Genomic DNA, 16,127 nt, shown 5'->3' on the forward strand with positions numbered 1-16,127 from the left:
AAAAAAAATGAAATAAACAGGTAAACTATTACATCAAATGCTCCGACTCTAGCCATGGGTGGTGAGAAGGAACTCAGGGGTATTGGATCAGTGCTCCCCTTAAATAGCCTGGGGGGAGGGGCTAAGGGCCAGAAGACGCAAGAACCACCCCTACGGTACTGCAAGGCAAAGTTCTCCGGCTTTGATGCTCTCATCATGCATGTACTTGAGTGGAACATACATCTGCAACATCTCAAAACAGCAGCTAAATTCAAAGTTGCACATTTCCCCTGAAAGAGTTGATTGAATTGTAAGCTCTTTGGAGCAAGGATTACCTGCTCATTATAAGTGTTTACACAGCCTAGCCAAAAGGGGCCCCAATCAGGGACTGTGATCTTCAGGCACTACTCCAGTAAAAATAATACACATTCCTAACACCTAAAATTACCCTTAGTAGGTAAAATTATAACTACATTAAAAAACAAAATAGTAAAAATAATTACTCACCTCTTTACCTTTGCATTCATATGTAAGCAGAGAGAAAATCCATATTATTATTTAAATAAGGTAATTTTGTAAGAGTGTTATAACTAATTGAACTTTTGGGCTCTCTTTGAAGAGATACACTTCTACAGTTTGAAAAATAAGAATTTCATGACCACTAGCCTGAGAATTCCCTAAAGGAAAATAGTTGTATGTCTTTGTAGGGACTTGGGGATGCACAGGAAAAAATGACATCTAGTAATTGTTCCTACTTTAGTTTAATCTTTAGAACTAATTTCCTTTACCATGCCCTGGGTTTTAATAGAGACAAGGCAGGTGAGGTAATGTCTTTTACTGAACCAACTTATTGTATATAGTCATTTGTAGGGTTCCATTATTGTAGCTGATCTCAGTGTCCCAGAAGTTGAAAATTATTATATATAAGAAACCCATGGATCACCACACTTATCTCCACAGATCCAGTAACCGCCTCAGATGCACCAAAGAGTCTATTATCTACAGTCATACATTTAGGGTATGTCTACACTACGAAATTAGGTTGATTGTATAGAAATCAATTTTTAGAAATTGATTGTATACCATCGATTGTGTATGTCCACACTAAGTGCATTAGGTCAACAGAGTGTGTCCTCACTACTGTGGCTAGCATCAACTTACGGAGTGGTGCACTGTGGGTAGCTATCCCACAGTTCCCGCAATCTCTGCCACCCATTGGAATTCTGGGTTAAGCTCCCAATGCCTGATGGGGCAAAAACATTGTCGCGGGTGGTTTTGAGTACATGTTGTCAGTCGCCCCTCCCTCCATGAAAGCAATGGCAGACAATAATTTCTCGCCTTTTTTCCAGGGTTAGCTGTGCAGATGCCATACCATGGCAAGCATGGAGCCCACTCAGCTCATCGTCACTGCTGCTGTCGTGGGCAAGTCTACTGTGGGGGCTGCTGTGATCCAAATTGCCAATGCAATCATTGATGTTCTGTTATCAAGGATAGCGACTCTGGGAAATGTGTGGGCCTTTTTAGATTTTAGGTGCATCATATTCCTGTCCTTTGTTGCTGGTGAAGAAGTCTTGCAGCCGTACTTTCCAGTCTGGTCAGCACTGTAACACCCCATAGCACTTCTGTGGTTGACACATGTAACAGTTCCAAGGCTCTTGCTCTTTTGCCTTGGCCGAGGTACCTTGCCCTACCCGGACCTCCAAGCATTCGACACAGAAGCACCTGCAGCAGCTGGCATTGCTACACAGCAGCAGCTCCTTGCCTTCACAGCAGATGGTGCAGTAGGACTGCTAACCGTTGTCATCCACCGTTTCCACTGCAACTCTGCTCTCCTGCTCCCCAGCAATGAGCTTGGGGGATCCGTACTGGTCCTCCTGGGTGCTGCTGGCAGCAGATGGTGCAGTAGGACAGGTAACCGTCCTCATCAGACATGCAGCTTGGCCAGGGGCCTCTGGAAATGTCTTCCTGGCTCTGCTCCTAGCAACCTCCAGGGTATGGCTCCATCACTTCCCCTGCAACTTTGCTCTCCTGCTTCCCAGCGATGAGCTCGGGGGATCCGTTCATGAAGCCTGGACAGTAGTAAGGAGCAGTTCAACTATAGGCTGAGCAAGTGCACAATGGTGGTAGAATGTGCCTTTGAACATTGAAAAGCTTGCTGGCGCTGTTGGTCAGACCTCAGCGCAACCAACATTCCCATTGTTATTGCTGCTTGCTGTGTGCTCCATAATATCTGTGAGAGTATGGGGGAGACATTTATGGTGGGGTGGGAGGTTGAGGCAAATCGCCTGGTGTCCGATTTTGAGCAGCCAGACACCAGGGTCATTAGAAGAGCACAGCAAGGCGCACTGCACAGCAGAGAGGCTTTGAAAACCAGTTTCATGACTGGCCAGGCTTCGGTGTGACAGTTGTGTGTGTTTCTCATTGATGCAAACCCGCCCCTTTTGTTGATTTTAATTCCCTGTAAGCCAACCATCCTCCCCCCTTCAAAATAAAGTAACTATTGTTTTGAAACCATGCATTCTTTCTTTTTTTTTTTTTTTTAAATTAATAGAGAGATAACGGACAGGGTAGCCCGGGTGGGGTTGGGGAGGAGGGAAGGACAAGGCCACATTGCTTATTGTAGCCACACTAAAAATCAAACTGTTTGAATGACAACCTTCTGTTGCTTGGGCCATCCTCTGGAGTGGAGTGGCTGGGTGCCCAGAGCCTCCCCCTGCCCTGCATTCTTGGGCGTCTGGGTGAAGAGGCTATGGAACATGGGGAAGAGGGTAGGTGGTTATACAGTGGATACAGCAGGGGTCTGTGCTCTTGTTGGCTTTCCTGCAGCTCCAACAGTCCATCATGTCTGTTTGCTCCCCCATTAGCTTCAGCATCGCGTCCTGCCTCCGCTCTTCGCGCTCACTTAATTCTTTCCTGGCCTCTGCCACTGAATGCCTCCATGCATTAAGCTGTGCCCTATCAGTGCGGGAGGACTTCATGATCTCGGAAATCACGTCATCGTGAGTTTTTTTCGCCTTCTAATCTGCAATAACCTCATGGATGGAGATGATAGGGGGAGCGTAGAAACAGTCTATGCTCTACGATTCTGGGGGGACTGCATGGTCACCTGTGCTGCTGAGTTCACCATGCTGACCAAACAGGAAATGAAATTCAAAAGTTCCCGGGGCTTTTCCTGTGTACCTGGCTAGTGCATCAGATTTCAAAGTGCTGTCCAGAGCGGTCACAATGGAGCACTCTGGGATAGCTCCCAGCAGACAATACCATCAATTTGCCTTTGCACTACCCCAAATTCAACCCAGCAAATTCAATTTTAGTGCTACTCCCCTCGCCAGGGAGGAGTACAGAAGTCTATTTTAAGAGACCTTTCGGTCGACGGAACGGTGTTGGTTGTGTGGACGCATTCATTTTTAAATCGACCTAACGTGGCTAAATTCGACCTAATCCCATAGGGTAGAGCAGGCCTTAGATACCACAGAATTTGCTCCAAAGAGTACATCTGGGATACACACTTAAAACCACCATCCCTAAACAAGAACATTCCACCTATGAAGTAGATTGCCTCATGGAACAAGCCACCCAGATAACCTGGGAGTGCCTACTTCAAAACCAGGGAGAAAAAACACTGACTGCATACCCCTAGTTGTCACCTACCATCCCACACTGGAACCAATATGGGGTGTCATCAAACAATTGCAACCCATGTTTTGTGGGGACCACATCCTGAAAGTGTAGGTTACTTACTGTAACTGGAGGTTCTTCGAGATGTGTGGCCCCTATCTGTATTTCACACATATGGTATGCATGTGCACCATGTGGCTGAGTCTGGTAATTCTTCAAAACAGTGTCTGTTGGTCCATACACATGCAGTAGTTCTCTTTGTACTCCTGACTGAGGGTATAAGAGGCAGTGAAGGTCGACGCCTCTCCAGTTCCTCTTCTTATCGCCCATCCAACAGGATCTGAAGGGAGATGGGTAGTAGAATACTGATAGGGACCACACATCTTGAAGAACCTCCAGTTACAATAAGTAATCTCCACTACTTCTTTGAGTGCTGGTCCCTATGCGTATTCCACATGTGAGTGATTGCAGTGTTCAGACTGGAGGCAGGTGCGAGGAAGCTGGTAGCAAAGATGCCGATCCCACTACTGCATCCTCAGCCGAGGCACAAACTAGAGCATAGTGTGTCACGTACATGTGGATAGAACTCCAGGTGGCCGCTCTGCAGAGGGATGTCAAATAGGGATGCCATGGAGGCAACTTGTGCTCACATGGAGTGAGCTATGACACCCACAGGAGGAGGATTTTTTTGCTATTTTGTAGCATTCTAAGATGCATCCTAAAACCCACTTACAAATCCTCTGGGAGAATATGACTTGCCCACGCAATCTCTCTGCTATGATGACAGCAAGTCTTGGTGATTTCCTAATGGGTTTGATTCTTTGCAGGTAGAACGCCAGGGCACACCGGACATCGAGGGTGTGAAGACTCATTTTCAGAGAAAGCATGGGGCTTCCAGGAAAAATACAGGTAAGTATCATTTGCTTGAGGGAGAACTCAGAAACAATCTTGGGGAGAAATTTGGTGTGTAGTCAAAGAGAAACCTTTTCTTTGTGAAGCATTGTATAAGGAGAGTCTGCCATGATGGCTCTGAGCTTGTTGACGTTCCTGGCCAACCTTTCCTGGGTTCAAAAGGCAGACTTGTGAGTACTGACAGGATGATGTCACTGTCCCATTGAAGTGTAGGTTTAAGCACTGGTGGGAGGATACTGATCAGACCTTTCATAAATCATACTGTAGTTGGGTGAGTCAAGACGGAATGTGCTTCCAGTGAAGAGAGGAAGGCACTAATTGCTGTTAGTAGTCACAGCAAACTAATAGCGAGACCTGAAGACTTCAGGGACAGGAGATAGTCTAGGACAACCGGATGCTTAAGGTAACTGGAGAATGTTGATGGAGTTGTGCCAGGCCAAAAAGCATCTCCATTTGTCTAGATAGCAGATTCTAGCAGAATCTTTTAGACTTTGATTAAGGATCACCTGAATGAGGGCTGAGCATGAGTGTTCTATTTCCGACACCCATCCAAACACCAGGGCATGAGGTGGAGTGAGACCAGTTTGGGATGCTTGATTTCCCCTCCTTCCTGGGTTAGGAAATCTGGGAATGGGAAGATCATGATTGGTGGGTGGGCAGAAATTGTTAGAAGTGCCATGAACCAGAACTGTCTGGTCCAATAGGGTGCAAGGAGAATGATATTGGCTCTATTATGATGTATCTTCCTTACCACCAATAGAAGTAGGGGAATGGGAAGGAAGGCATATCTGAGGCTGTTTGTCCAAGACAGCAAAAGATCGCAGTCCTGGGAGTCGTAACCCATGGCTCCTCTAGAACAATATAAGGGGAGCTTTCTGTTCATTTGGGACACAAAGAAGTCTCATAGTGGACTACCCCACTGTGTAAATATCTCACTTAGGACTGTGTTGCAAACCTCCCACTCATGGTCTGGCAAGAAACTTCTGCTTCATTTATCAGCAAGAGGGTTGTGAACACTGGGAAGGTATGCTGCTTGTATTGTGATGTGGTTCCTGATGAACCAGTTCCAAAGTCTGATGGCTTCCAGGCAGAGGGGACGAGATCTCGCTCCTCCTTGTCTGTTTATATAGATCACCATGGTGATATTGGCGGTTATTTATACATGGAGTGTGCATATGAGCAAGAAAGGCCTTGCACGCAAAGCAGGCTTCCCTCAGTTCCATATGTTTATATGTAGCCTAGCTTCTTGTGGGGTCCAGGAATCCTGAGCAGCGTTGTTGTCTTGTGGGCATCCCACCTCAGAAGGGAGGTGTCTGTTACAATGGTGGCCCTGGACATGGAAGGATTGAAGGGAACACTGACCATGGGTTTTCAGGGTTCAGTCACTAAGTGAGGGAGGTGATAACTCTGGTGGGAACCTTGGAGTTGATATGGTCTTTCTTCAGTCAGTAGATTGAATGGAGCCAAGCTTGCAGACACTGCAGCTGGAGTCTGGTAAACGGCATCATGTGGCCTAACAGTGAAAGACACCTGTGCACTGCAGTCTGTGGGTAATACATGAAATCAGATTGCTCATTGTATGGAACCTGTCTGCGGGGGGAATGCTCTCACAGAAACCGAGTCCAACATCACCCCAATAAAGTTTACTGACCTTGTGGGTAACTGAACAATAAAATGGACTTTTCTTTGTTTATGCAAATGCCTAGGATGGCCAAAAGTTGTATAGAAACCCTGTCACTGACCTGAACACCTGATAAGGTTGGCCTACCAGGAGTCAATCGTCCAGGTATGGAAATAACATATAGCCCTAGCATCTCATTTGGGTGGCTATCACAGAGAAAACCTTTGTAAATACTCTGGGTCCTGGAATGAGCCCAAAGGAGAGGACTTGAAACTGGAAGTGTTCTTGGCCAACTGTAAAATGCAGAAACTTCCTGTGTGATGGGTGAATGTCCACATACAAATATGTGTCCTTCATATGGAGAGTCATGAACTGCATCCTTTTCAGAAGGGAGAGGATTATCAATGCCAACATAATCATCCAGAATATCAGATTTTGCATAAAGATGTTGAGTTGCCAAAGGTCCAGGATAGGTCTCCACCCTTCATCATTTTTGGGAATTAGGAAATATGGAGAGTGGAACCTCCTCCTGTGGCAACAAGACGGGATGCACTCTATTGGTCCTCGGTGTAAAAGAGATTCTGCGTCCTGTTGAAGAATTACCTTGTGAGGGTGGTCCCTGAAGGGGGCTTGTGAGGCAGGAAGGAGAGGAACTCTATGGAGTTTCCCTGATGGATAATCTCCAGACCCCAACTGTTCCTAGTGATCTTGTTCCAGTTGTGGGCGAAGAGTGCTAGACTGCCCCCAAAAGATGACAGGGGGAAAAGGTGTTGGTCTCGACCAATATGTCAAAAATGGCTCTGGCCAGTAGTTGAGAGTGAGTAGAGGCTGTGGCAGTAGAGGGGGCCAAGAAGCGAGGCCTCAGAATCCTCTGGCATTTGTGTGGAGGCTCAGCTGGGCACCTGGCAATAAAGGTACATGAGGAGGGGGTGGCCTTGGTCTGTAGGACTCCCTCTGGTGTTTCCTCATAGGGGCTAAAGTATAAATCCCCAGGAAATGCAGAGTCAATCTGGAGTCCTTTAGTGAGTAGGGTCTTGTCTGTTTTCTCTTTAAAGAGATTAGACTCATCACAGGGGAGGTCCTGGATGGTGTTTTGGACCTACCTAGGAAACCCTGATGATTGCAGCCAAGAGTCTTTCCTCATGACTAAGCCCTGGTCAAATTTCAGGAAGCTGTGTCTGCTGCATCCACTGCAGCCTGGAAGGCTACTCTTGCCACTATTTTCCCCTCATCTAAAAAAGACTGAAATTGGGCCGTGTCCTCCATGGGAAGCTTATGTCTGAAGTCTGCCTGCCTGAAATAATTATTAAAATTGTATTTCACTAACAAAGCTTGGTAGTTAGCAACACAAAATTACATGTCTATGGAGGAGAAGGCCTTTCTTCCCAAGAGGTCCTGTCTCTTAGAGTCTTTATCTGCCATGGCTGTCCTTTGATAAAGCGACAAAGCTCTTTCTGTAGCCCCCTGTACCACCACCAAGTTGGAGGCAGTATGGGAGAATAAAAATGCAGCTCCTTTAGCAGGAACAAAATATCGCCTCTTGGCTGTTTTCAGTGGCGTGCGCCATGCCATTCTGGCCAGCTCTAATATGGCCTCATTGACCAGCAGGGCTACCTTACTTGTTCCCTGCAGTTGCAACATGTCCAGGAGCGGGTTGTGAGGGTCCTGGAACTCATCTAATGGGATCTGTAGGTCACTGACAATTCTGTGTAACAGCTCCTAGTACTGCCAGTGGTCATCTGGCAGAGAAGGAGGAGTGACTGCTTTGCCCAGGGATGATGAAGAGACACCCTTCAGAACCATTGGCACCTGCAGATCCAGTTGCAGCTTTTCCTCTTTGTACACCAACAGAACTAGTTGGTGAGAGGGAGAGGAGCAGTACAACTCTTGAGAAGTGCCCAGATGCCTGCCGTAAGGATCCCATAGATCCCAATCAGGCAAGAAAGAGGGATCGATTGGCTGTGAGACCCAGGGACCCCAAGGGAATCAATACAAGCGGTCCTGGGGGGAGGGAGGGTGTTGTACCCAAAGGAACCGCAAGCATAACCCCTCGACTATCCATTGGGGCTCGACTGTCTCCACGGAAATACTGGTATGGCTAGCTCCTCTGACTCGTCTCAGACCGAGAACTGTTCCATCGATAGTAGCGGTACTATCGGTACCACAGCACTTCTGCAAGACAGTTGGAGATGGGACAACTCCTGGAACACTGATGTAGACTCCTTCTGGAATAATAACATCGCTCACAAGGGCAAGGCTGGAAAGAAGTGGAGACTGTGGATAAGGGAGGACAATATCCTCCAGTGTTATGTAAGTCTCCTATACTCTGGTGGGTGAGGGGTTCCAACAGTCAAGTCTGAAGTACCTGGTGCATCTGCAACAGCCAGATGGTCTTTAGATGAATGAGGCAGTACGGATGATGGGTCTGGACCAGCATTCATAGACGGAACCAGTGAATGTCTGTTCTTACACCTGCTCAGGTGACCGATGAAACTGGAGGATCTTTCTTTTTATGCACCTTGCCCTCCAATCTGGGGATCTTCACCAGAGCCAGTTTCTTAGGTTCCATATGCGACGTCTCTCCTGACTTGGATAGGCTCGGAGAGGAAGTGTGTTTCTTATGGCCAGTCCTCAAAGGAGAGTTATCCTTGAGTGTGCCCTCTACTCTCATGACGAGCCCTAGAAGAAGAGTCGTTGGGCTTAGATGTTGAAGGCTCCAGTCCAAGGCACAGGTTTGGAGTGACACTGCTGGTCAGTTGAGGCCAATGCACAGCAGGGTGTCCCTGGCTAAGACTGGAGAGTGGACTCATAGCCTTCTCCACCAGGGGCTTTCACAGGCAAAGCTCCTGGGCTTCTCAAGTTCTGGGTGGGAAGGAGTGAAAGATACTGCACTTTGCAGAACTCCACCTCACCCAGAGAGTACAGGCATTGTTGATGTTCATCACAGATAGAGAGTGGGTGAGGGCAGGAGATGCAATTCTTGAATCATGAGACTCTGGGCATGATTCTGGAGCTGGGAAGGGGTTCCCTAACCAGAGAGAAAGAAATACGCTATACTATACTGTAAACTTTAACTACTAAGCTAAGAAATGTAACTATTTAGAAGTATTTTATTTCTTTACAGGTTATACAACCAAGTGAGGGAAGAAACAATTCTGACTCATGCAATGTGGCAGTAAGAAGGAACTGGAGAGGTGTTGACCATCACTGCCTCTTATATCCTCAGTTGAGAGCACAAGGAGAGCTACTGTATGTGTATGGGCCAGCAGACACTGCTTTGAAGAATTTCCAGACTTGGGTGCATGATGCTTGTGTGTTCCCCACCTGTGGAATAAACATAAGGACCAGCACTCGAAGAAGAAATCTTTCCCAACCACTCTCTTCTGGTCTTCAAGCTCATTCCCCCCCTCCCCACTCACCAAGCTCATCATCAGAAACAAGCTCCCCACATACCAGGACACACAAACTCAAAGCAGCACAAGGCCCTGCCAGAACAACAGATGCAAAACGTGCAGACATATCTATACCACTACAATTATCAATACTCCCCACAACACACCTTTCAAGATCCTTGGGTCCTACCCAGGCCTATCACAACATGTGGTATACCTCATTCAGTGTATCAAATGCCCCAACAATAACCATGTGGATGAAACTAGACTATCGCTATGTTCTCAAAAGAACTCACACAGAAAAAATGATAAAAGACAAAACCACCCTATCACCCATAGGCACTTTTCACAAAGTGATCATGGCATATCTGACCTCTCAGTCCTAGCCCTCAAAGGAAACATTCACAACACCTTCTAAAGATGAGCCTGGGAACTTAAATTCATAACTCTCCTAGATCTTAAAAATCATGGTCTCAGCACGGTTTTATGGTTCATTACAACAATCTGTAAGGCCCTGCCTGCTAATCCTTAACTGCCCACTTAATTTTAAGTGGTCTCCTACAGCATGTGTGAATCTGCTATGCTTAACAGTGTCTCAACTTGTCTTTTGCTTAGACACTCTGGTTACCTTCCCCAGACCTGAAGAAAAGTTCTGTGAAGCTCAAAAGCTTGTCCCTTCCACCAACAGAAGTTGGACCATTAAAAGATTTACTTCACCTACCTTACATGGCTACACCACCACTGCAAACAACTGGATTATAATATGCAGTTATATTTGAGCACCATTAAGTACAATCTTTTAAAGAGATTTAATCTTTTACGTGAATTAAATAGTTAGATACCAAATGAAATACATGGGATTGGTGATGGCAAGTTTTTGGTTCTTCCTTAAAGCAGGGGAGCTTTCTGTGCAGTATGAGCTCTGTAGGCAGTATATATAAATGTCTACAATATAGCCTTGCTTGTAAAAATAAATCTTTCCAGGGAGCTACTGGCACAAGAAACATTTCCCCCTTTATTTAGAGATTATAACTCAGTGTCTGGAATTCGTATAGGACATTAATGAACAAACCAAAAAAAATACTCATTATTCCTAAATTCCTTAAAAACTAATATAGCACTGGAAATGTTAAATTCATTGTTTTTAAATGTGGATGCCTAACAGCAACCTAAATCTATATTTAGCCACCTAAATAAGTGGCCTGATTTTCAGGGTACTGGGAACTTATGGCTCTTATTGACATTGAAGAGCAAAAATAGACAGCAAAATTAACTTTTTTCAAAAAGTTTAAAATGCTTCTCAAGACAACCAAAATAAATTAACTATTTTACTAATATTACTTTTCATTGTAAGCCATTGCTTAAGTGGGCACTGGGACATTTTGTGATCATGAATGAAGAGGTGGATTGTGAATGGAAGGGGCAAGTGGACAAAGAGTCAATGTCTGTGTTGAAAAATACAGTCCATATCATGAAAATGGCTAAGAACCCCCATTCTAAAATATCTGCATTTATCATCTCACCTTTTAAAACCTCTTGGGTGTATTTTCCTAAGTAATAGTTTCGAAGTTCATCATTAGCCAAAGACTGGTCGTCGATCCCATTTGCTGTGATGTAAACATCTATACCACCATAGGTTTTTTTAATCCATTTTAGAACTTTGCGCATCCCCCAGGGCACCACTGCCAAACGAGATGGGGAACTCAGGCATGTGATATCCTGCAGGAATTGAACATCCCGATCAAATTCATACCAGCTCCCATTTTGAAGTTCATGAATCACAAATCTTGTGGTAAAATGATTCAGTGCATAAAAATCAGCTGCACCTTTAACAAGTTTCTTTTCTTCATCTGTGAAATATGGCAAGAAGGAACTTGAGAGGCCTTTTTTGTTTTTAGATACAATGTATTCCCTCATGGCTGCTGGATAATCCCCTGTCTTAAAAATTGGATCTGCAAACCAGGCTATTTCAAATTGAAGAAATCTTTCAGCAGCTTTTAAGTGAGAATCAAAATAGGGATTGGCAGGCTCAGCCCAATCTGAATGCAGAGACAGAGACACTAGTCCATGCTGAAATGATCTATACTGCTTGTCATATATTTGCCAGGCTCTGGCATGTGCTATCAGTAAATTGTGTGCTGCCTGATACGTATCATTGCTGCTGCTATTATAGACATCGCTTAATCTGTTTGGCTCATTTATGGTGATCCAAAGTTTAACCAAGTCACCAAGTTCCTGAAAACACAAAGCGGCGTAGTTCTGAAAAGCCTGGACAGTAGATTGATTTAGCCATCCTCCTCTCTGCAACAAAGGACCAGGCAAGCCTAAGTAGGCATGAGTTGGATAGTATAAGGTGACCATAGATTTAATATTGAGTTTCAGTAGCTCACTAATCACACATCTATAATATCTGAGAACTTGTCTATTGATGGCTGACAAATCCCCATTAGGTAAAATTAATGACCAGTCAAGTGCAAATCTGTAATGTGTTACTTTCATTTTTTCCAGGAGATCAAGTTGTTTTTTAATACTGACAAAGTCTGTACACTGAGCTGGTCGGGTTTTCAGCTTCACTCCTTTAACTCGGTGCAAAAGCCCATCTCCAGTGATGTTCCAGAGATACAGGTTAGGGTCACAGAACTGTGGAGAGGAAGCTACAGATTCTGCCTGTAAAAATGGATGGGAACAAACATATGCAAATTTATTTTAATTAAACAGGTATCTGTTTGTTACTTGCATCTCTACATGTAAGACAGAATTAGTTTTATTTGCAAAGCAGTGAAGCGAGAATCCTCATTGCTATTTAGTCCTGGTTTTTATATATTATAAGTTTCAAGCATATCACTACAGTGCAGGATGTTTAAATGTTTAAAAGGGGACTGGATAAATTCATGGTGGCTAAGTCCATAAATGGCTATTAGCCAGGATGGGTAAGAATGGTGCCCCTAGCCTCTGTTCGTCAGAGGATGGAGATGGATGGCAGGAGAGAGATCACTTGATCATTGCCTGTTAGGTTCCCTCCCTCTGGGGCACCTGGCATTGGCCACTGTCAGTAGACAGATACTGGGCTAGATGGACCTTTGGTCTGACCCGGTACGGCCTTTCTTATGTTCTTATGGGTTTTTTTTTTGTTAATTCAACCTCACAGCATTCCTGTATAGTAGTTACATCCATTTTTACAAATGGGTAAATGGAGGTATAAAGACAATAATTAATTTGCCCAAGGTCACACAGGGCATCAGTGCTACGTAAAAGCTAAGCATTATCAGTGGAAGATCTAGGACTAGAATCAGAGTCCTGGCTCTCACTTCCCCACTGTTCTAATTCCAATTATAAATAACCATGTAGTTTAATGAATAGTTGATACTATCAGTTGTACACCCGTCATTCTCTGACCAGTGTGTTTAATATATAGGATTTGCAGCACCATGTGGTGAATTAACAAGGTTTAATCTAAAACCACTAAAAGTTTTGAAAAGTAAAACCCATCCCTGAAATATGAATGTACTCAGAAGTCTTTATTTTCCTGTGGCTGGTAGTGACTGGGTTAAATTACATTTATTTTGTCTGTATGTATTTTTCTGGGCTAATGTTGTCCAACATGTCATCTTTCACTATATAATTACAAAACCATGTTACAGCACACCTGCCACATGTCAAATATAGCTATCTATCACATTTAATGTGGAAATAAATATTTTAAGAAAACAGTCTTATCTTATCAGGACGGTGTACACAATATAATGTATTTCTGAATAGAGTTCATACTGAAAGTGCCATATATGCAGAAGACGCTGATTAATGTTTTTATTTGTGTTGTTGCAATATTTTAAACTTATGGTTTATTCATTTTCTACCCTTGCAATGAAGCCTGAGAATCCTTAGACTTCTGGGTTGTATTCCTAGCTGTATCACTGACTTGTTCTGTGGTTTTTGGGCAAGTCACTTAAGTGGTCCTTAGTTTATACATCTATAAAACAGATATTGTTATACTTACCTCACAAGGTTGTTATGAAGCTTAATTTATATTTCTGAAGTGCTTTGAGCTCCCTGGATGAAAGGTGCTATATACATACTGTGACGCACACTAGGTAGGGTTGCCAACTTTCTAATAGCACAAAACTGAACACCCTAGTCCTCCCCCTTCCCAGAGCCGCCCCCTCCCCCACCGCTGACTACATTCCCCCTCCCTCGGTGGCTCGCTCTCCCCCATCCTCACTCACTGGGCTGGGGCAGTGGCTTGGGTTGCGGACTCTGGGGTGGGGCTGGGGATGAAGGGTTTGGGGTGCAGGATGGGGATCCAGGCTGGGGGGTTGAGCCAAGGGATTCAGAATGTGGGACGGGGCTGTGAGTTGAGGCAGGGGGTTGGGGTGTGGGTGGGGGTGAGGGCTCTGGGGTGCAGGATGGGGATCCAGGCTGGGGGGTTGGGCCAAGGATTCAGAGTGCGGGAGGGGGCTGTGGGTTGAGGCAGGGGATTAGGGTGCAGGAGCGGATGAGGGCTCTGGGGTGGGGCTGCGGATGAGGGGCTCAGGGTGTGGGAGGGGGCTCTGGGGTGGGGCTGGGAATGAGGACTTTAGGGTGTAGGAGGAGGCACCAGGTTTGGGGGGGGGCTGGGACAGGGGGTTGGGGCATGGGCTTACATCACATGACTCCCAGTCAACGCAGGGCAAGAGGAGTGTCTAAGGCAAATGGGGTCCAGCATTGCCAGATCCATACCGGCGGATCTAAAGATGACAACACAGGTAGAGTGGGAATGGCCTGATTTTGGAATTAAGAGATCTATGAGACTATCTAGTTGTGTTTCCATTATGACAGCTTAGTTAGTGGGCATACTGATGGCACAGACCTGGATAAGGGATGTATGCCCTACTACAGCTGCTATCCTATCTGACTCTTTAATGGGTATAATGGCGATCAGAAAGAGAGCCTCAGAAAGCAGAAGTTACTTAATCAGTGAAGTATTGTTCTTAACTATGGAGATAATACTATTAGGTATACGCAATAGTAGCGTGGATCCCAGCACATGTAAGGATACCTGCCAATTAAATGGCTGATAAAGCATTGAAAAATGCCTTACAATATGAGGAGGTTGATATAAAGAACCCTCTAAGAACACAAGACTTAAAGTTTGGCTAAGAAATAAATTAAGGAGGAATGGCAAAAAATAGAAAGAGAAAAATGGACGAAGGTTGTATGAAATATCTCCTGAACTTGAGGATCATGTTATACTTTACAGCTATGATAGAAGAAGCAAAGTAACTATATTTAGAGTTCTAACCAGTCACTATGACCTGAATGGCTATTTATATCTATTAAACATGCACAAACATGGATTCTGCGAAGCATACAAAGATTAAAAAAAAATTGCTATGGCAATGTAGGGCGAGTTATACAGAAAGATTGATTTCTCTATGAAGAACTGAAATGCCTCAAGGTGAAAGAAGATAGTCTGAAAGAATTGGTGAGAATACTGGGAAAGTGGGGTAGCATTAAATAAGCATTACTGTGCTTTAAGGATACTAGGCAGGGCGAGAGGATATACATTTGATTATGTGAAAACACTAGTAGGTGATTGTCATAGTCTCACATTCTGAGGCTATTACACCATAAAATGACAAGAAAAGAAAGATAAATGGTGGCAGACAAGATAGGAGAACAGACTGAACCTAAAAACTCCTGAACAAGAATGATGCAGAATTCCTTGCTGCAAGGAAGGGCTAGCAGCTGAACCCCACTGGGCTGAAGGTTGATTTACTTATTTATGCTGCTATCTTATATGAGACTTTGCAGGGAGGCGAATAATAGGAAATGATCCAGGGAGGTGCCTCAAGGCACTCCAGGGCAGGGCAGTCCTTACCCATATGCAAACTATGCAGCTGCGTAGGGCATCAGGAAATTTGGGGCACCAAATTGCCCCAAATTTCCTGGTGCCCTACACAGCTGCGTGCTGCTCCAGCGGCCAGCCCAATCCCCAGGCCAGCTGAAAGCTGCCCCTGCCCTGCCCCCGCCCCGCCTCTTCCCCAAAGCCCCCGCTCTGCCCCACCTCTTCCCACCCCTGCTCAGCCCCAGCCCCACTCCACCCCTTCCCCTGAGCTATGTCCTGCAGGACTGTAGCAGGGGTCGAGCGCACCCTGCACTTACCGGGCAGCAAGAAGTGGAATGACCTGGCCCCAGCCTGCTCCATGCTGCCAGTGAGTGCTGGGGGGCGGTTCCCTCCTGCACCCCAAGTCCCAAGCCTGGGAGCCAGGACAGCAGAGCAGAGCAGGCTGGGGCCGGGTTACTCCAATTCCCACCGCCCCGTGAGTGTGGGGTCGGGTCTCTCCTGCAATCATTGGGTGGCAGGAAGTGGAGCAACCCAGCCCCAGCCTGCTCCACACCGCCAGTGAGTGCTGGGGGACGGTTCCCCCCCTTCCTCCAAACCTGCTTCTGCCCCCCCGCCTCCTCCCCATGGAGGACTGGGGCTGCGTAGGGCACCACAATGTCTAGGGACAGCCCTGCTCCAGGGTGCTGGATATTGTTGCCTCTCATAGGACTGTGGACTGAAGCCCAATGGAATGGAAGGGCCCAGGCTCCCCTACCAACCACCCTTATTGTGGAGGGGGCAT

At 45.6% G+C, this 16,127-nt stretch overlaps 2 protein-coding genes across 4 annotated transcripts in view; one reads left to right on the forward strand and one right to left on the reverse strand.

Annotated features, from left to right (window-relative positions):
• KLB (klotho beta) overlaps positions 1-16,127 on the reverse strand; it is a 66,216-nt gene that overhangs the window by 3,859 nt on the left and 46,230 nt on the right. Inside the window, 1 exon segment of the mRNA XM_039540174.1 lies at positions 11,046-12,189. Within this exon segment, the coding sequence (XP_039396108.1) occupies positions 11,046-12,189 (1,144 nt within the window).
• Positions 4,430-10,118, forward strand: LOC120406028. 3 transcript variants are annotated; one of them, XM_039540173.1, is made up of 2 exons: positions 4,430-4,506; positions 9,255-10,118. In XM_039540173.1, the coding sequence occupies exons 1-2, from the start codon at positions 4,483-4,485 to the stop codon at positions 9,906-9,908; spliced, it is 678 nt and encodes a 225-aa protein (XP_039396107.1). In that variant the 5' UTR covers positions 4,430-4,482; the 3' UTR covers positions 9,909-10,118. The 3 variants fall into 3 exon arrangements, 2 of the variants coding, with proteins under 2 accessions (XP_039396107.1, XP_039396105.1); XR_005599044.1 differs by lacking the exons at positions 4,430-4,506; positions 9,255-10,118 and adding exons at positions 5,334-5,533; positions 5,955-6,091; XM_039540171.1 differs by lacking the exon at positions 4,430-4,506 and adding an exon at positions 5,334-5,533.

The sequence above is a fragment of the Mauremys reevesii genome, linkage group 5, assembly GCF_016161935.1.
Source record: "Mauremys reevesii isolate NIE-2019 linkage group 5, ASM1616193v1, whole genome shotgun sequence".
In the NCBI taxonomy this organism is placed as follows: Eukaryota; Metazoa; Chordata; order Testudines; family Geoemydidae; genus Mauremys; species Mauremys reevesii.

Bases quoted from the DNA above. Each gene is read 5' to 3' on its own strand.
- LOC120406028 (XM_039540171.1), top strand. From the start codon at position 5,474: ATGGTCTGGCAAGAAACTTCTGCTTCATTTATCAGCAAGAGGGTTGTG. The intron at 5,534-9,254 runs GTATGCTGCTTG...ATTTCTTTACAG, and splicing joins GGGTTGTGAACACTGGGAAG to GTTATACAACCAAGTGAGGG.